This window comes from Rhinopithecus roxellana, chromosome 18 (genome assembly GCF_007565055.1).
Source record: "Rhinopithecus roxellana isolate Shanxi Qingling chromosome 18, ASM756505v1, whole genome shotgun sequence".
Lineage (NCBI taxonomy): Eukaryota > Metazoa > Chordata > Mammalia > Primates > Cercopithecidae > Rhinopithecus > Rhinopithecus roxellana.
Window position 1 is genome coordinate 63,582,045 of NC_044566.1, and position 19,703 is coordinate 63,601,747.

The window sequence follows — 19,703 nt, forward strand, 5'->3', positions numbered from 1 at the left end:
GAGTGTGGGGCTGAGGGAGGCCAAGGGACTGGTCCAGGGTCACCCAGCCTTGTGACAAGTGACCTGTGCTGGCTGCTGAGGGCAGTGTCAACTTGGGCTGGATTTTGCTTTCTGAATCAAAGAACAGCAGAGTAGGCCGTGCACTAGGCCTGGGGTAGGTAGAATTTACTATTGGAACAACTTGGAAGGTGCCTTTGTGACATCACATTCCTTATAACAAGGCCATTTCCATGCTGAAGTCGTAGTTCTGGACTCATAACTCTTTTTTTTTTTTTTTTTTTTTTTTGAGACGGAGTCTTGCTCTGCCACCCAGGCTGGAGTGCAGTGGCCGGATCTCAGCTCACTGCAAGCCCCGCCTCCCGGGTTTACGCCATTCTCCTGCCTCAGCCTCCCGAGTAGCTGGGACTACAGGCACCCGCCTCGTCGCCCGGCTAGTTTTTTTTTGTATTTTTTTTAAGTAGAGACAGGGTTTCACCATATTAGCCAGGATGGTCTCGATCTCCTGACTTCGTGATCCGCCCGTCTCGGCCTCCCAAAGTGCTGGGATTACAGGCTTGAGCCACCGCGCCCGGCCTGGACTCATAACTCTTATCCACATGATCATTGGACGTTCGTGTGGCCATAGTGCACTCTGAGACGTTGCCTACATGCTGTTACCAGTCCGCTTCCATGTCAGTATCAGTTGCTACAAGAAAGATATTTTAATTTTACTATTTAGGTCCAAATGCTGGTAAGTGGCCACTTTGTGGAAAATCAAGGAAGTAGTGTGTGTGTGGAATCATAATGTGTGTGTAGAAACTGCAATTGAAACATTTGCAACATAGGACTCTATTAATGTGACAGACTTTGGGGTGTCTTTTAGGAAATTGGGAGGGTTTTATAAGGAGAAGTTCAGAAAGTTTTCTAAAAAGATATGGAAGGACCACATCTCATGTGAGGGGAGAGGTTAGTAAAGCCATGGGGATGAAGGACAAGGAGTTGATTGGTTATTAGGAACAAGCCAGAAATCCAAGATCCCATGTAGAACATTTAACTCTAAATACTCCTCAAGCTGTGGGTTTCAAAATAAAATATTATTATAAAGAAATATTTTGAATGAGCTGTCAGTTGTTAATACTACTGTTCTTGCCCTGAGTTGAATATTTATAGCGATTTACTTTGTTGCAGATGACGTATTACAGGAAACATTTTGGGACAGCCCTAGATGTCATGTGCTCTAACCATGGTTGAACAGTATTTTTGTCATTTCTGAGAGGTGATGCGTTCTTTCTTTTCTTTCCAAGTGGTATATTTCCGCGATCACTGTTCATTTCTGAAAAATAGCATTAACATTGTGTGAAAACGACAAATGAACATTTCTCTCCCATTTATTTTCTTTTTCAGAGAGTGATGATCTTCAAAATGAAGACTTTGGAAAATTTTAGGTTCTCCATAGGAACTACGAAAATTGAAGGAAAGAACATTTTCAAAAGAAAATTATTTTGAAAGTATGTTTACAACAAACTGATACTATTGACAGTTTTCTTAAAAACAATAATAAAACACTTTAAGAAGATTGTATTTATGGTAAAAGGAAACTGGACTAACAATGAGGCCAAAGACTTTTCCTGCCACAACTTATTCTGGAAATAGCCGGCAGCGACTGCAGGAGATCCGTGAGGGGTTAAAGCAGCCATCCAAGTCTTCGGCTCAGGGGCTACCCGTGGGCCCAAACAGTGACACTTCCCTGGATGCCAAAGTCCTGGGGAGCAAAGATGCCGCCAGACAGCAGCAGCAGATGAGAGCCACCCCAAAGTTCGGACCTTATCAGAAAGCCTTGAGGGAAATCAGATATTCCTTGTTGCCTTTTGCTAATGAATCAGGCACCTCTGCAGCTGCAGAAGTGAACCGGCAAATGCTGCAGGAACTGGTGAACGCAGGATGCGACCAGGTGGGTACAGACCTCCACAAGGCCATGTGCAGAGGCAGCTATGGGACAGCTGGGGCAGTCAGAATAGTTTGGCAACTACTTGAAGGCTTTGAATTGGTTACTACTTATACAAGTGTTTCTAGGTTAAAAATCCAAGGCCCTTTTAACACATAATTGAACTCACAATTGAAGGTTCTCTGTCTTCTTTCTCTAAAAGGGTCTTTTGAGCTGCTTTTCCTTTTCAGGCAAGATCCAGAAGTTGCTGAGGTCTCCTGAAATTGTAACATGTATTTTTCTGTTCTGTTCTTGTGGAGATGAAAAGGGCTTTCATGCTTAGCCCCTTTTTTTGGGGTGTTTATTTGGGTTATTCTGAGCTGTCGTGGAAAGAGACTGGCTTCGCTTTTCTTGTTTTGGTTTGTGCATTTTTTTTTTTTTTCTCGAAATGGGAGGGTTGAGCAACATGCATTGGGTATTCTCTGACTCAGTTTTCTCCTATTTAAAAAAATAGTGTATGTGCTGTTACAGGGGGTGTAACTATTAACATGTTCAGGAAATGAGAAAAACTAGAAAGAAAAAGCTTGAGAAATTGTCAGAATTGTGGCAACAGTCTCACTTTTTAGTTATTTAGGAGTAAAGGATACATTAGTGGAGATGGCACCAGTTTGTATGTTAATACACAACTTACAGCAATGAGTGTGGTGACTCACACCTGTAATCCCAGCACTTTGGGAGGCCAGACAAGAAGATCACTTGAGGCCAGGAGTTTGAGACCAGCCTGGACAATATAGCGAGACTCCCTGTCTCTACAAAAAATAAAAAAGCTGGACGTGGTGGTGTGCACCTGTAGTCCCAACTACTTGGGATGCTGAGGCAGGCGGGATCGCTTGAGCCTAGGAGTTTGAAGCTGCAGTGAGCCATGATAGCCACTGCACTCCAAGCCTGGTTAACAGAGTGAGACCCTATCTCTGTTTAAAACACACACACACACACACACCCCCACACCTCATAGCCATACATTTATGATCTCTTAGCAGTTCATATACCTGAATAAAATCCAAGTTCAGGGACAGGACCATATAAAATGGAACTAGTGTCCAACCAGGTAAAAATGTAGTTAGTGAAATGTAACAGGTAAAAACGTAATTGCATTATGAAATGATTCATGAAAGCCAGTGCTTTATTACAATCTGTCATCTTAAAAATTATAGTTGCATGAAGCAGAAATAAGCTAAGTATTTTTGGTGCCTTGGAAAAGTCGTAAGATTTCATGCTCAAAGCACGTTAGAATGGCCCAAGCACTGCCGGTTTCTTAGAAATAACCTAATTACATACTCCTGGTGTTGCAGTCGTAGGAAAAGGCTAACAGTGTTATTTGTTATTTCCAAAACCAATCTCAGTCCTCTTGTAGTTTATTACCGTAGACCTTACATTTCTCAGAGGAGATGTTTGTGAAATGAATCCTGCTATTTTGTAGGGGGCTTCCCTGATACTTTGGGCCATACTGGGATTAACTTGTATATAGTGAGTGTTGTTATGTTGAGCTGCTTTGATAAAGCACAGGGTCGTGAGTAATGTGGTGCAGAGTGTTTCAGCAGTGAGGCTGACAGCAAAGCCACAGCCATTCTCATTGTGAAAGCATGAAGTTAAATATGCTGCCAAGCACCATCCCTTGACATACAGACCCCAGCAGTTTTCAAAGTAGAAAAGGAGCAGTCCTGGGGAAATCTGGAGTAAGATTGCAGAGAAACTTTCGGGCCAACAGCAGAGCTTAAAATCTTCTCCTGTAATCACTTGCAGACAAAGGAGGCAAGCCGAGCCCCTGTGTTCTTTGCAGTTGCGTTTCAACTGTGAGAAAAAGAAACAAGTCAAGCAAATAATCCCAAATGCAGGTGGGATCTTATTAGGTAAAATCCATTAGTGATAATTATAGTGCAAGAAGTAATAAAGTCAGGGCTGTTTGCAATACAGAAACACAGAAATACGATAAAAATAAGGATCATGACACCGATGAAGTTTCCATCAGCATTTAATTTATGTTAATTGCTAGCAGAAAGGCCTCCATTTACCGTATTTAATGCCCTTGAAATAATTCAGTCAGTTTGGTGTGTGGTGTTACTTTATAACTTAAAACAGCTGTGCCACCTTTCCCCTCCAACTCCCACTTCTTGGTCTGGATAAAAAATGCATTTGCTTTCAGTCAGGTAGGAAAGTCATTATGTGAACCCAAATAATAAGAGAGAAAAAGATAACAGTACCTTTGGAGTTGTATGTGTCTGTTTGTTAAAAAGATGATTTGAATTCAGTATAATAGATAGAGTTCTTTTTTTTTTAAGATGGTGTCTTGCCCTGTCGCCCAGGCTGGAGTGCAGTGGTGTCATCTCAGCTCACTGCAGCCTCGGCTTCTGGGTTCAAGCAATTCTCCTGCCTCAGCCTCCATGTAGCTGGGATTACAGGCACACGACACCACGCCTGGCTAATTTTTGTATTTTTAGCAGAGACAGGATTTCACCATGTTGGCTAGGCTGGTCTCAAGCTCCTGACCTCAAGTGATCTGCCTGCTTCAGCCTCCCAAGGTGCTGGGATTACAGGCGTGTGTCACCACGTCTGGCTGAGAGTTCTGCATCTTTTCCCCCTTTCACTCCTACTGTTTTTTGTTTTTGTTTTTGCTTTTTGAGATGGAGTCTCACTCTGTCACCCGGCTGGAGTGCAGTGGCACGGTCTGGGCTCACTGCAACTTCTGCCTCCCGGGTTCAAGCGATTATCCTGCCTCAGCCTCCCGAGTAGCTGGGACTACAGGCGCCCGCCACCACGCCCGGCTAATTTTTTGTATTTTTAGTAGAGACAGGGTTTCACCGTGTTAGCCAGGATGGTCTCAATCTCCTGACCTCGTGATCTGCCAGCCTCGGCCTCCCAAAGTGCTGGGATTACAGGTGTGAGTTACCACGCACGCCCAGCTACTCCTACTGTTTTGTTTAAGAGGGTTTTGCTCTATTGCCCAGGTTGGAGTGCAGTGGTGAGGTCACTGCTCACTGAAGCCTCGACCTTCTGGGCTCAAGCAATCCTCCTACCTCAGCCTCCCAAGTAGCTGGGACTACAGATGTGCCACCACGTCTGACCAGTTTTCAAATTTTTTTCTGGAGATGGTATCTCGCTATGTTGCCCAGGCTGGTCTAGAACTTCTGGACTCAAGCGATCCGCCTGCCTTAACCTCCCACAGTGCTAGGATTATAAGTTCAAGCCACCACACCCAGCCTTAACTTTTTATTAAAGTAAAATTTACTTTAAAAAAAGTACACAATTTCTAAGCACACAGCATAGTGAATTTTCACGTATTAAACCCACCCATGTAACTAAGCCTGTTTGAGTATATATATATTTTTTGAGACGGAGTCTCGCTGTGTCGCCCAGGCTGGAGTGCAGTGGCCGGATCTCAGCTCACTGCAAGCTCCGCCTGCCAGGTTTACGCCATTCTCCTGCCTCAGCCTCCCAAGTAGCTGGGACTACAGGCGCCCGCCACCTCACCTGGCTAGTTTTTTTGTATTTTTTAGTAGAGACGGGGTTTCACTGTGTTAACCAGGATGGTCTCAATCTCCTGACCTCGTGATCTTCCCGTCTCGGCCTCCCAAAGTGCTGGGATTACAGGCTTGAGCCACCACGCCCGGCCGTTTGAGTATATTTTTAATTAAAATACTTTAAAATGGAAATTTCTGGAAAAAGTAAAAAACTTTAGGGTATTTTCTGTGTAAGGTTATAACGTGTATGTCAAGTGATATGTTTATTAATCTTTTGCACATAAATTACTGAAGACTTAAGAAAATTCCTGTAGAATAAAAGCTAGGCCACTAGATTAATATTTCTTATGGGAGGAGCTGCTCTTTAAATATAGATTTAAGGAATCGGAAAGGTAAGTCTTTTCGTTATGGGTATCATATTTTGAGCGTCGGATAGTTATTGGCATAAGTGACCATTTAAATTTGCATTTAAGTATGCAAAACATTTCTGTTCCACGGAAGCCTGGGACTTGTTTTCTCTGTCCGGTTGCAGTGGAGCATCTGCATGGTGTGGGTAGGGGGGTGTCATCAGCTCACTGCACTCCCTGCTCTTAATTATGGCCCTCAGGATGGTGCCTATGAGTCCTGTGAGAATGAGTTTCCAATTCAGTAACTCCCAGGGGAGGCCCATGGCCCCTGGACCCCTCAGAATAGCAAAGCACTTTGTCACATGGTGCCCTCTGGGAGGACTTTCTTTGGATGCGAGTGAGGACTTTCTTTGGATGCGAGGACTAGGAAGGGGTTCTGCTTTCCTTGAGAAACTGGCATGTACTTTTTCTCATGGCCGGCCTGTATCCTGCCTGTCCACCCTTCCTCTGATCTGCTGAGGGGTGCCCAGTCTGTGGCTCAGCGTTGATACATTGTCCTGGTCCTGAATATCGTGTCAGCTGTAATTTCCTAATCCTGATTAATCCAGTTCTTTCCCCCACTTTATCATGTTTAAGTGATTTAAAACTTCAATGGAATGAGGGTAGGGAAGAAATGTAAATAAACAAACAAACAGATAAACTGATTATATTAGACCAAATAAGGAAAGGCATAAAGAAGACAGCCAGTGGTCAGGATGTGCACTGAGAGGCAGGCTTCCTGAGAACAGTGGCCACGCCAGCCTGTCAGTGAATCAGGGGCGATCTGCTTAATAAGAAAAGGGATTGAATTCTTCACATTCTCAAGCCAAAACGTGCAGAAAAAGCAAGCCTTCTCCACTCACCATACAAATGCAGACCCAGGCCTTTGCCAACCTAGATAGCACTGCAAAGGGGTGAGACCCTCTGGGGCACGTGGGGTCTCACAGGAATGAGGACTGGTGTTGGCAGAGGCCCTGTGTGTGACACTGTCCTAAGCATTTGCCATGTGTCATCTCCTCAGAACAGTACAGCAGTGGGAGATGGGTTCTAGTTGGCCTAATGTTTTAGAAGAAACTGGCTGAGGGCATGGAAACGTGTCAGGCAGGTGACTCAAGCTCTCCCCTGCTTCCTGGAGCCCTTCCTGACCTGCATGCAGGGTCTTTGTCAGATGTACCCTTCACACATCCAGAACGAGCGACAGGTCTGAGGAAGGAGTTCAGTACTTCGGCAGAGTGGCCATTTCGCTCTCCATCTTTGATGTCCAGTGTGTGTATTGCTAGCTCATCGCTGGATAGCTGCTGCTGCCTTTTTAAGTTCCGTGGATATTTCAACCTAAAAGGAAGAGACTGAGGCAAAATTAATAGAAGTAGAGAGTTTATTTGGGCCAAGCTTGAGGACTGCAACCCTGGAGCATAGATTCAGGTTGCCCTGGACACACACTCTGATGAGCCGCAGTTACAGGTGAATTTTTACTCCAGCCTGGGTGACAGAGTGAGGTCTCATCTCAAAAAACAAACAAATAAATATAAATAAAGGCAAAAAGGGGGCAGGGAGTGGGCTGAAACAAAGTTGTTTGTGAGGAATTCTCATTGGCTTACACAAATAACATTGATTTAGTGATTGGCTATACATCGTCAAGCTGTAGGGTGTGGGTTATAGTGTCCAGTGTGGCATTATTAGGTTAATTTATAGCTACTTGTGGCAACAGCAGGCAGTTTCAAAAGGTGAACACGTGGCCAGGTGCGCTGCCTCACGCCTCTAATCCTACCACTTTGGGAGCCTGAGATGGGCAGATCATGAGGTCAGGAGATCAAGACCATCCTCGCTAACACGGTGAAACCCTGTCTCTACTAAAAATACAGAAAAATTAGCCAAAAAAATTGGGCGTGGTAGCAGGTGCCTGTAGTCCCAGCTACTCGGGAGGCTGAGGCAGGAGAATGGTGTGAACCCAGGAGGTGGAGCTTGCAGTGAGCCGAGATCTGGCCACTGCACTCCAGCCTGGGCAACAGAGTGAGACTCCGCCCCCCCAAAAAAAAAGTGAGCACAAGCCTCAAGGGGGAAGTAGAATGTGATTGTTCTCTCAGTCTAATGTTTCTCTGGGCCCAGTAATTTAAAAGGACTCCAGATTCCTCAGATAAGAATTCTTTTCTCATTTCCATCCTCATAGGGGTTGCTTCTCTTTTCCCTCATGTCTGTGGGGCATGGGGTTTCTCAGGGTCCCTCTCCTCTCCTCTCATTCCCTGGGCATCCATACATGGCTGCCTGCCACGTCCCTGGCAGCTGGCCAGCCTGACTCCCGCCTTGGCTCTGCTGCAGCTTCCAGGGCCTCCCAGGCCCTGGTCTTATCCTCCGCACATGCTACCCTCTACAGAGGAGCTCTCTGCAGTGTCTCAGCCACACAGCATGGCCTCCCAGACAGCTCTTCCCACCTGCTTGCTTTGGGGCTCTCTGACGCATGATTTTGTTGGCTGGAAGTATCACCACCTATCTGGATTCTAGTATCTGCTGTGATTCCACTCAGATTCCTTTTTACACAGGCTCTTCCACCTGGATACGAGCTGTTCCTATTCAAACTTCCATAGTAAGGGACATTTCTTTTTCTTTTTCTTTTTTTTTGTTTTTTTGAGACACGTCTGTCGCCCAGGCTGTAGTGCAGTGGGGCAACCTCGGCTCACTGTAGCCTTGACCTCCTGGGCTCAAACAGTTCTCTGCCTCAACCTCCCAAGTAACTTGAGATCACAAGCTAATTTTTCTATTTTTTGTAGAGGCGGGGTTTCACCATGTTGCCCAGGGTGGTCTCGAACTCCTAGTCAGAAGAGATACGCCCGCCTCAACCTCCCAAAGTGCTGGGATTACAGGCATGGGCCACCATGCCCAGCCAGAAATTTCTTTCTTTCTTTCTTTCTTTTTTTTTTTTTGAGATGGAGTTTCGCTCTTATTGCCCAGGCTGGAATGCAGTGGCTCTATCTCGGCTCACTGCAACCTCCGCCTTCCAGATTCAAGGGATTCTCCTGCCTCAGCCTCCCAAGTAGTTGGGATTACAGGCGTGCGGCGCCACGCCCAGCTAATTTTGTATTTTTAGTAGATATGGGGTTTCACTATGTTGGTCAGGCTGGTCTTGAACTCCTGACCTCAGGGGATCCACTGACCTCAGCCTCCTGAAGTGCAGGGATTATAGGTGTGAGCCGCCTCATCTGGCCTCAGAAATTTATTTCTAACCCCACGGATGCTCCATGCGTTGGGCATTGTGTTGTCAGATTGTCGTGCTCCAGTCTTGCTTTCCCTGTCTCAGGCAGCGTCTCTGGGGGCCTGGATCTTGGGAGTTTATCCGTCTGTGCCCACAAGGCCTCCCACGCTGCAGAGCGTGTGCTCCTCAGTGCTTGCTGACCAGTGAAGTTTCTGTGTACTAGTCCAGCCAAAACCCTCACCTCAGTTGTCAGACCCTGGAAAAGATGCTAACCAGAAGTGCAGATCTCCTCGGGATTTTATTTGACTTAATTCTAACAACATGCATCACCAAGAAAGCTACAGAGAAATGGTAACACTAATCTCCCAGCCCTTTGTCTTGGTGACAAGATCCTGCCCCAGGATTGCTTCATTGTGATAAAGATAGTTTGCTAATGAAAAAGATAAAAGGAATTTAGATAACATGTACATTTCCTCTTTCTCCCTTCCTCTTGAAAGGGAACCACCGTTTGGTGTTACTGAACATATTAATAAGAGGAGAAGGAAGAAAGAAACACTTAAGTTTAGGAATGTCGGTCATGTAACAGGAAATTGTATTACAATGGCTTTTGGGTGTAGCAGTTCCTTGCCTTTTTCCCTTTTCTTTTTCTTAGTGACTTTCACATTAATTTTGGCTCTTCCATAAGGCACACCACGTACCTTTTCAATGGAGGGTTTTAAATTACTTTCACAAAACACAAGCAAAGCATACCCCTCTGTGTCATAATCCCCCCCCAACCTGAAGCTCCTAGTTTTTGTTTGTTTTTGTTTTTGTTTTCTTGAGATGGAATCTCGCTCTGTTCTTAGGCTGGAGTGCAGTGGGGGGATCTCAGCTCATTGCAACCTCCGCCTCCCGGGTTCAAGCGATCCACCATGCCTCAGTCTCCCGAGGAGCTGGGATTACAGGCATGCGCCACCATGGCCTGCTAATTTTTTTGTATTTTTAGTAGATATGAGGTTTCTCCATGGTGGTCAGGCTGGTCTAGAACTCCGACCTCAGGTGATCCGCCTGCCTCGGCATCCCGGTAAGACTGCTGTTAACGCGTTGGTATAAAACTGGACAACTTTTGTCTAATTAAAAAAATAGATAAAAAGCTTTGCACAGTGGCAGTGTCATAGTCATTGAGGTTTATCCAAGGTGCAATTATTGCTAATTGGAAACTTTCCAATACCCCACCATGACAACTTGAAATGTAGTCAGCACTGGCAATTTTTGACAGTCTCTACAGAGACTGAAAAGAAAAAGAGATATAATAGGTGGCTTGCAGTGACTCACACCTGTAATCTCAACACTCTGGTAAGCTGAGGCAGGAGGATTGCTTGAGCTTATAAGTTCAAGGCCAGCCTGGGCAACATAACAAGGCCCTGTCTATTTTTTTAATTTAAAAAAAAGATGGAATTATATATTAAACTATATAATATACCCCACACACACATTTTGTGTAACAGAATTGAGGCCTTGTGGCCCATCAGGTCACTCCAGTCCGTTCTCCTCGGAAGCACCTCATGCACTGGCCTCTCCTGCCCCGCCCCGTACAGGCTCCACCTTTGCTCCTGGGATCTTGGTGGCTCCTTGGCTGCCCCTCCTGCGTCTTTCTCCAACTTTCCCTGCACAGTACCGTCCTCAGTCTGATTTGTTTTGTTTTGTTTTTTGAGACAGGGTCTTGCTTTGTCGTCCAGGCTGGAGTGCAGTGGCATGATCATGGCTTACTGCAGCCTCGAACTCCTGGGCTCAAGCAATCCACCCAAGTAGTTGGGACTACAAACGTGGGCCACCGTGGCTGGCCCCCCTCATTCTGAAAAGGGAAGATTCTATCATATCCCTTCTGGAAACCTTTTCTCTGGCCTTGAGATGGTGCCCGGGAACTGGCAGGCAGGGCCCACCTGTAGCCGCAGGATCCCACCTCCTGGCAGGCCCACCCTGGCCCTACCCACCCTGGTCCTGACCACCGTGGCCCTGCCTGCCCTGGCCCTCCCTGCCCTGGCCCTGCCCACTCTGTCTGTCTCTCAGGCTGCCCAGTGCTGGCCCCTCTGCGGGACCAGGCCCACTTCTCCCTCAGGGCTCATCTTTGGGTCTGTGATTCAGAAAAGCCTTTTCTGAGCCCCCAGTCAAAATTAGGTCCCTCTGTTCTCTCCCATGACACCATAATTTTCTCCCCCAGTGTTTAGTAGTTGTGTGTCTCCCTGTGTAGATTTTAAGGCCTGTGAGACAGTGACTTTGTTCTAGTCGCCACTTTCTGAGACCTAGAACTGTGCAAGCTCTCAAAAACCCGTGACGGACAAGCACAGAGACAAGCATTACATCATAAACATTTTCATTCCATTAAATAGTCTTTTTAAATATGATTTATTTTTTATTATTTTTTTGGGGGATGGAGTCTCGCTGTGTTGCCCAGGCTGGCGTGCAGTGGTACGATCTGGCTCACTGAAACCTCCCCCTCTTGGGTTCAAGCGATTCTCCCCCATCAGCCTCCTGAGTAGCTGGAATTACAGACACCCGCCATCATGTGTGGCTAATTTTTGTATTTCTGTAGAGATGGGGTTTCACCATGTTGGCCAGGCTGGTCTTGAACTCCTGACCTCAGGTGATCCACCTGCCTTGGCCTCCCAAAGTGCTGAGATTACAGGCCTGAGCCAACACACCCGGCCCTGAAATATGATTTTTAACATCTGCATTGTATTCCATTGTTCAAATAGATGTCCCATAATTTATTGTAAAGAGCTGGTCATGAACATTTTTCTACATACAATCTTATGGATATCACTGATTTCCTTAGAATACATTTTTTTTTTTTTTTTTTTTTTTTTGAGACGGAGTCTCGCTCTGTCGCCCAGGCTGGAGTGCAGTGGCCGGATCTCAGCTCACTGCAAGCTCCGCCTCCCGGGTTCACGCCATTCTCCTGCCTCAGCCTCCCGAGTAGCTGGGACTACAGGCGCTGCCACCTCGCCCGGCTAGTTTTTTGTATTTTTTAGTAGAGACGGGGTTTCGCCGTGTTAGCCAGGATGGTCTCGATCTCCTGACCTCGCGATCCACCCGTCTCGGCCTCCCAAAGTGCTGGGATTACAGGCTTGAGCCACCGCGCCCGGCCTAGAATACATTTTAGGAATGGAATTACTAGGGTAAATGTTGAGAGCATTTTTACCGTTCTTATTTGTATTGCCAAATGGGTTTTTAAAAATCATTCAATTGAATTTATACTTCCAACCTGCCAACAAAGAATGTTATCACTACTACTACTAAAAACTAGAAGCAACTGTCAGTGTAATAGTTGGCTTTGTTTTTGTTTTTGTTTTTGAGACAGAGTTTTGCTCTGTCGGCCAGCCTGGAGTGCAGTGGCACCATCTGGACTCACCGCAACCTCCGTGTCCCGGGTTCAAGCGATTCTCCTGCTTCAGCCTCCTGAGTAGCTGGGGTTACAGGCGCCAGCCACCATGCCGGGCTAATTTTTGTATTTTTAGTACAGACAGGGTTTCACCATCTTGGCCAGTCTGGTCTTGCACTCCTGACCTCGTGATTCACCCGCCTCGGCCTTCCGAAGTACTGGGATTACAGGCATGAGCCACTACGCCTGGCTTCATTTTTGTATTTGTAGTAGTGACGGCGTTTCGTCATGTTCGCCAGGTTGTTATCAAACTCCTGACCTCACAAGATCCACCTGCCTCAGCCTCCCAAAGTGCTGGGATTACAGGCGTGAGCCACTGCGCCAGGCCAAAAGCCCATTTTAACATGAAAGTGGGTCCAGCCTCAGGCACTTAATAAGAGCCTCCCCACTCACCTCCAAAATGAGAGCTTTCTGGTACTTAAAGCTGGAAAACCATTACCACTTTCTATTATCACACACATCCATTGCTGCAATTAAGAATACAAAGCCCACTTTGGGAGGCTGAGGGGGGTGGATCATCTGAGGTCAGGTGTTCAAGACCACTCTGGCCAACATGGTGAAACCCGTCTCTATTAAAAACTAGCCAGGCGTGGGTGGCACACGCTTGTAGTCCCAGCTACTCAGGAGGCTGAGGCACGAGAATCACTTGAACTTGGGAGGCAGAGGTTGCAGTGAGCCAAGATCGCGCCACTGCACTCCAGCCTGGGCGACAGAGCAAGACTCTGTTCCCCCAGAAAAGGGGGAGGGGAGCTGTTGAGGAAATACCTTTTCTCTGCTCCCTGAGTGACTGACTTCTGTGAGTGGCGCAGGCCCTAGGTGGACTCTTAAGAATCACTGGCTACTCATGTGCTGTGGTGTTGGTCCCTGCAGCTCTTTGCCCTCCTCTGCCAGCAACCTTCTCTTCTGTCCCAGTGTGCAGTACAGATCTTAGCATTTTTTATGTGGGCTGTAACCTGAAAAATATTGGAGCTCATAAGTATTGTTCACTTAATGCCTGTTGTGTCACACCAAACGATTTACTGCTGAGATCCTTTGCTGTCATGTGGTTGTAGAGATCTAGGCGGGAAGTTGTGTACAGTCAAGATTGGTGGTTTTTGTTGCCTGGAACCCCAGCTTTGCCTGGCTTGATGGTTGGGGTCCTGGGAGAGGGGCTCTGAGTTCTGGGTCTCCAGTCTGCATGCAGTTCTCTGTGGGGGCTTCATTTAAACTGTTTCTGTCATTGCCAAAGCATTTGTGGATGTAAATAGAGAAAACCAACAAGGAAATTGAATGTTTTATGACATTTAGCAATGCTCTCTTTTAGAATTACTTTTAATGGGGTTATGATGAATTTCAAAATTAACAACAAAAAAAATGCCACATCCATTATCATAGTCACTACCCAGCATCTCTTTATTTTGGCCTTAAAATTTACTGGCCAGAAATTCATAGCTCTTGAAATGAAACTACATTCATCATGCAATGTTTTATATATTAGGTTTTACTCGTTTTAGATTTCTTTTCTTGCTTTTGTTTTGTTTTGTTTTAGTTTGTTCTTGTCAATAGAGATGGAGTCCTGCTGTGTTTCTCGGCCTGGTCTGAAACTCCTGGCCTCAAGTGATCCTCCCGCCCTGGCCTACCAAAGTGTTGGGATTATAGGTGTGAGCCCCTGTGCTCAGCCCCATCTTAGATATAGTTATTTTGTAGTACTGTATTTAGAAGGGAGATTATTTTCATAGTTAAATTTTTACAATTTGTAATCTTCTGTAATTGACTCATTTGTTAGTGGATGCCTTTTTTTCCATAAGAGTTCTTGATGACTTTCCTGTACTGTGGGAAACGGCAGGAAATTCTTCTCCCCTCTGTACCCTCCCCCAGCAATGAGCCTAGCTGTGTAGGCTCCGCAGCGGCCCCAGGTGTCAGAAGCAGATAGAAGCACTAAATCAAGCTGCTGGTAGCCGATCCCACTGCAGAGGCCTAACCCCCAGTGGTAGAATAAGAAGGATGCTGGAGATGAGCGGGCTGTGGTGGCACGGCAGTCCACAGTGTCATCAGGAATAGGCACCTTCTCTCTCTCTCTGCCACCCTTAGCAAGCGACTCCATCTTGGCGTGCACCAGGTGACACCTCTGCAGTGGTGTTCCAGGTCTGAACCAGGGAAGGATGCGCTGGCTCTGGCTCTTTGTCAGGGAGCTTCCGCAACACCTCCCCGGTCATGACCCAGTTACTTGGTCACGGGAGTTTAAGCAACTTTGGAAATGTGTACTTCAGCTGGGCATATGGCCACCCCTAACGCAACTGGGCACTGTTAGTAAGGAAGAAAGGGAGGCTGGACCTTGGTTAGAAAGCCATAGTGTAGCCGTGTGTCACCTTGGCTGTGTCACCAGAGCCTACCATGCACCTTCTGAGCCTCAGGATTCCTCAACCACACACTTGGGATGATAATTGCTCCTGTGTTATGAGTTGTCCCGCTGACCAGAAAGAATGTAAAGTAACTGGCCCGTGATTGGTATGCAGAGGTGGCAGTCCGACCACAGTGCCATGTGTCATTAGTGCTCAGAAACTTGTGAAGATGCTGGAGAGCTGGGCTTCCTGGTGCTGTGACGTGCTTTACTGAAATAATAAGATCGTTGTCCTAACAGCCTGGGTGCGACTGGTCCCCTGTCCCACAGAAATCACATGGAGAAGATTTGCTCAAACTTGTGGAATGTGTGTGTCCTTGTGGTTTTGATATATATTTGGGTGGTTTTGACATTAGAAGAATTACTAATCATGTAATAGAAATAAAAGTTGTTTTGTACAAAAGTAAATGATTAACAGTGACAAATTTCTCCAGCCAAGAAGTACACTTTTAATGTAAATTGGAAGTGACTTCATTTGGCTTATAAAAGCTTTTAGTCAGCAGAGAGCTGTTGCAAAGCTAGTGGCATTTGGCATCTAGGAGGCCCAAGAATGTGGCCAAGTGTAGTGGAACAAATTGTACTCTGTGCCGGCTGTCAACGTTGGAGATGCTTAGAAGAGCCTTCAGTGATACCGTGTGTGTCTCTGTCACCTTCTGTTTCTTCTCCATGCCACATGGCTACACTCAGCTCTGCTGCTTTGGCGTTTCCACTGCTTTTCTGGAGTTTGAGCCTGGAAATGTTATAAGAAGCCCCGCCCTGTGGCTGGTCTTTCTGCACTGAACTCGGTGTGTTTGCTTCCAGTCTTCCCATCACATCTCTTCCTCTCTGTCTGAGGTCACAGTAGAAAGAGAAATCGAATCAGCAGGGACTCCGCTGACCCTTCCTTTCAGGATTTCCTTGGTAGTTTCCAAATTCTTTCTCTACACCAGGAAGGTGTGTTCTCTTCCCCCCGCCCCCCGTCCCTTATTCTCTCCCATCCTCCCCGTTTCTCTTTCTCAACCCGGTCTGGGAGTCGTTTCTAACGAAAGGTTCCTAGCTCACGTTGTCTCTGGCTCTAGGCTCCACTTCCTGCCTTTCTGTTAATGAGTCCTTTCTTCAGTGGCCTTTTTTTTTTCTTGTGTCTTTGCTGCTAACACCCTGCTCTGCTATACCTGGATTCTCCCTGACCCAGTAATTCCCCCGGTGAACTTTTCCTGAATGGCAAGTCCCTTGGTAACTACTGTCCTGACCGTCCTCTTCCAATCTGATCTCCACTTATTTCTCGTACCGGCCCAGCCTCCCTGTTCTCATTGGGTCTGCCCTCTGCACCTCCCCTGCCACCAGGCTGTGAGATTATCTCCCACACTGGATTCGCTCATGCTGTTGCCCCCCAGAGTGCACTGCCCAGCCAGCCATGGTCCACCCTTCGAGTCCCACTTCCACGACCCATCCTTGTGGCCTTGTACAGCCATTCATCCGAGTGCCTGCTAAGTTCTTTCTTTTCTGAATTCCCATTTGTGTCAATATCATCCAGGGAACTGTGGTAGGTCTCTCAGCATCTTAGGGATTATTTAGGGGTGTCCAGTCTTTTCCGTGGGCCACAATAGAAGAAGAAGAATTGTCATGGACCACACATAAAATACACTAATACTAACGATAGCTGATGAGCTTTAAAAAAAAAAAAAAAAAAAAAAAAAAAAAAAAAAAAAAAAAAAGGCCGGGCGTGATGGCTCACACCTGTAATCCCAACACTTGGGGAGGCTGAGGCAGGCGATTGCTTGAGGCCAGGAGTTCCAGGCCAGCTTGGCCAACGTGGCAAAACCCCATCTCTACTAAAAGTACAAAAGTTCGTCAGGCGTGGTGGTGGGCGCTGTAATCCCAGCTACTCAGGAGGCTGAGGCAGGAGAATTGCTTGAACCCAGGATGCGGAGGTTGCAATGAGCCGAGATCGCACCATTGCTCTCCAGCCTGGGAGACAGAGCAAGACTCTGTCTCAAAAAAATGAATAAAAAGTGGTAAGCCATAAGAGCAGAGCAGAGATCAGTTTGTGTGTGAATCTAGTCAAACTGCAGCACATAGCTCTCACCTGTAAAACAGAGTACCTAACCCATTAGAATGCACATGGAGAGAACAGGGAAAGTGAGACCTTAGGAACTAAGGCAGTCAGTAGCACTGGGAGGAACCAGATGTTGGCTTTAGCAGACAGCACATTTAAATAGCTATCATTAAATGGTTAAAATGACAAATTTTGTTAGTTTTTGAAACAATTTTTTAAAAAAAGGTATTAAAAATATGTTCAGAGAATGAAAGGGGAATGTATCAGAATTAAGAGAAAATACAGGGTTAGTGAATGCACAGACAGAAAATCTTTTATTAGTCAGGGTCTTGCTCTGTCACCCGGACCACAGTGCGGTGGGTGCCATAACAGCTCACTGCAGCCTTCCTGGGCTCAAGCAATCCTCCCATCTCAGCTTCCGAAATAGCTGTGACTACAGGCACGCTTTGCCATGCTCAGCTCACTTTTTAACTTTCTTGTAGAGATAGGGTCTCACTGTTTTGCCCAGGCTGGTCTCAAACTCCTAGGCTCAAGTGATCCCCTGCTCCCCGCCCACCGCCCCTGTTCCCAAAGCGCTGGAATTACAGGCATGAGCCACCACACCCAGCCCCAGACAGGAAATCTTTACAGAGAAATGGCAACTACAAAAATGGAAACTCTAAGCTGAAAAGTAAAATAAGTGAAAAAAATTTTACTGGCTACATGGTATCAACATAACAGTAGGTATGGCAATAGAAAGAACCAGTAAACTGGTTTAGGTATTTCCTATTCCAAAAATCATAGAAAAAAATTGAACAGAAATGAACAGAAATCTCAGTGAGTTGTGGGATAATATGAGATTGTCCAGTATATGTGAAATTGGAACCCAAAAAGACGAATAGAAAGGAAATACCTAAACATTTGACACAGTAATAGCTAAAAGCTTCCCAAATGTGGTGAAAAGCATTCATGTACAGATCTAAGACGCTTCATAAACCAAGAGCAGGACGGACACAGAGGAAACAACTCCTAGGCCTAGCATATTTAAGCTAATGAAAGCCAAAGGTAAAGACAAAATCTTGAAAGCACCCAGAGAAAAAAGACGTCACGTACAGAAAAATGATAAGATTAAAAGCTCACTTCTCATCAGACAGTATAAAAGCCGAATATATTGAAATGACACATTCAAAGGGCTGAAGAAAAAAGTACACCAAGTATTTTATATCTAGCAAAACTGTCCTTCAGAAATGAAAGTGTTGTAAAGACATTTCCAGGGGAACAAAAATCCGAGAAAATTTGTTACCAGGGGACCTGTATTAAAAGAAATACTAAAGGGGTAGGGGTATGGGGGGGAAATCCTAAAGGATATACAGGAAGGAATGAAGAGCACTAAAAATAGTAGCTGTCAATAAGTATAAGATACTAATTTATTTTTCATTTTCTTGTAATCTCTTTAAAAGACATCAGTATTTAAAGTAAAAACACTTTATTGATAGGTTTATGATACCTATAGATCTGATGTACAACACTATGAGTTGGGAGAGTTAAGTGGAAATATATTATTGCTGAGTTCCTTTTCTAGTGTAACTCAAAATTAACATTTAAGTAGGTTGTTGATACAGTTTGGATATTTGTCCCCACCCAAATTTCATGTTGAAATGTAACCCCCAGTGTTGGAGATAGGCGTGGTGGGACTAGATCATGGAAGTAGATTTCTTTCTTTCTTTTTTTTTTTTTTGAAGCAGAGTCTAGCTCTTTCGCCCAGGCTGGAGTGCAGTGGCTCGATCTCAGCTCAGTCCAACCTCCCCTTCCCCGTCCCAGGTTCAAGCGATTCTTCTGCCTCAGCCTCTTGAGTAGCTAGGATTACAGGTGTGTGCCACCATGCCCTGCTAAGTTTTGTATTTCTAGTAGAGACGGGATTTCAGCATGTTGGCCAGGCTGGTCTCGAACCCCTGACCTCAGGTGATCTGCCTGCCTCGCCCTCCCAAAGTGCTGAGGTTACAGGCATGAACCAGCATGCCCAGCCATGGGGATAGATTTCTTACAAGTAGTTTAGCACCACCCTCTTGCTGCTGTCCTCAAGGTAGTGAATTCTCATGAGGTCTGGTTGTTTAAAAGTGTGTGGCACCTCCCCCTGCCCTCTTGCTCCTGCTTAATCATGTGATGTGTCTGCTCCTACTTTGCCTCCATGGGTAAAAGCTCCCTGAGGCCTTCCCAGAACCCGAGAAAATGCTGGTACCATGCTTGTACAGCCTGCAGAACCATGAACCAGTTAAACCTCTTTTCTGTATAAATTGCCCAGCCTCAGGTATTTTTTTTTTTTTTGGAGCGGAGTCTTGCTCTGTCACCCAGACTGGAGTACAGTGGCCGGATCTCAGCTCACTGCAAGCTCCGCCTCCTGGGTTTACGCCATTCTCCTGCCTCAGCCTCCGGAGTAGCTGGGACTACAGGCGCCCGCCACCTCGCCCGGCTAGTTTTTTGTATTTTTTAGTAGAGACGGGGTTTCACCATGTTAGCCAGGATGGTCTCGATCTCCTGACCTCGTGATCCGCCCATCTCGGCCTCCCAAAGTGCTGGGATTACAGGCTTGAGCCACCGCGCCCGGCCAGGTATTTCTTTACAGCAATGCAAGAATGGCCTAATACAATTGTAGTGAGTTAAAAGTGTTTATTACCACACCTGTAATCTCAGTATTTGGAAGGCTGAAGTGGGCAGATCACTTGAGCTCAGGAGTCTGAGACCAGCCTGGGCAACATGGTGAAACCCCATCTCTACAAAAAATACAAAAAAAATTAGCCAGGCATGGTGGTGCACATCTGTAGTCCCAGCTACTTGGGAGGCTGAAGTGGGAGGATGGCTTGAGCCTGGGAGGTGGAGGTTGCGGTGAGCCATGA

The 19,703-nt window shown here is 46.1% G+C and overlaps 1 protein-coding gene and 1 non-coding gene across 3 annotated transcripts in view; both read left to right on the forward strand.

The window, feature by feature from the left end:
* LATS2 (large tumor suppressor kinase 2) overlaps positions 1-19,703 on the forward strand; it is a 95,695-nt gene that overhangs the window by 15,583 nt on the left and 60,409 nt on the right. For both annotated transcript variants that reach the window (XM_030922281.1, XM_010361258.2), the window contains exon 2: positions 1,384-1,930. In XM_030922281.1, the coding sequence (XP_030778141.1) occupies positions 1,589-1,930 (342 nt within the window). In that variant the 5' untranslated portion in view covers positions 1,384-1,588. The remainder of the gene's footprint in view (positions 1-1,383; positions 1,931-19,703) is intronic.
* LOC115894677 lies at positions 10,126-10,264 on the forward strand. Its single transcript, XR_004054809.1, has one exon. It is a non-coding gene; the product is annotated as a U4 spliceosomal RNA (small nuclear RNA).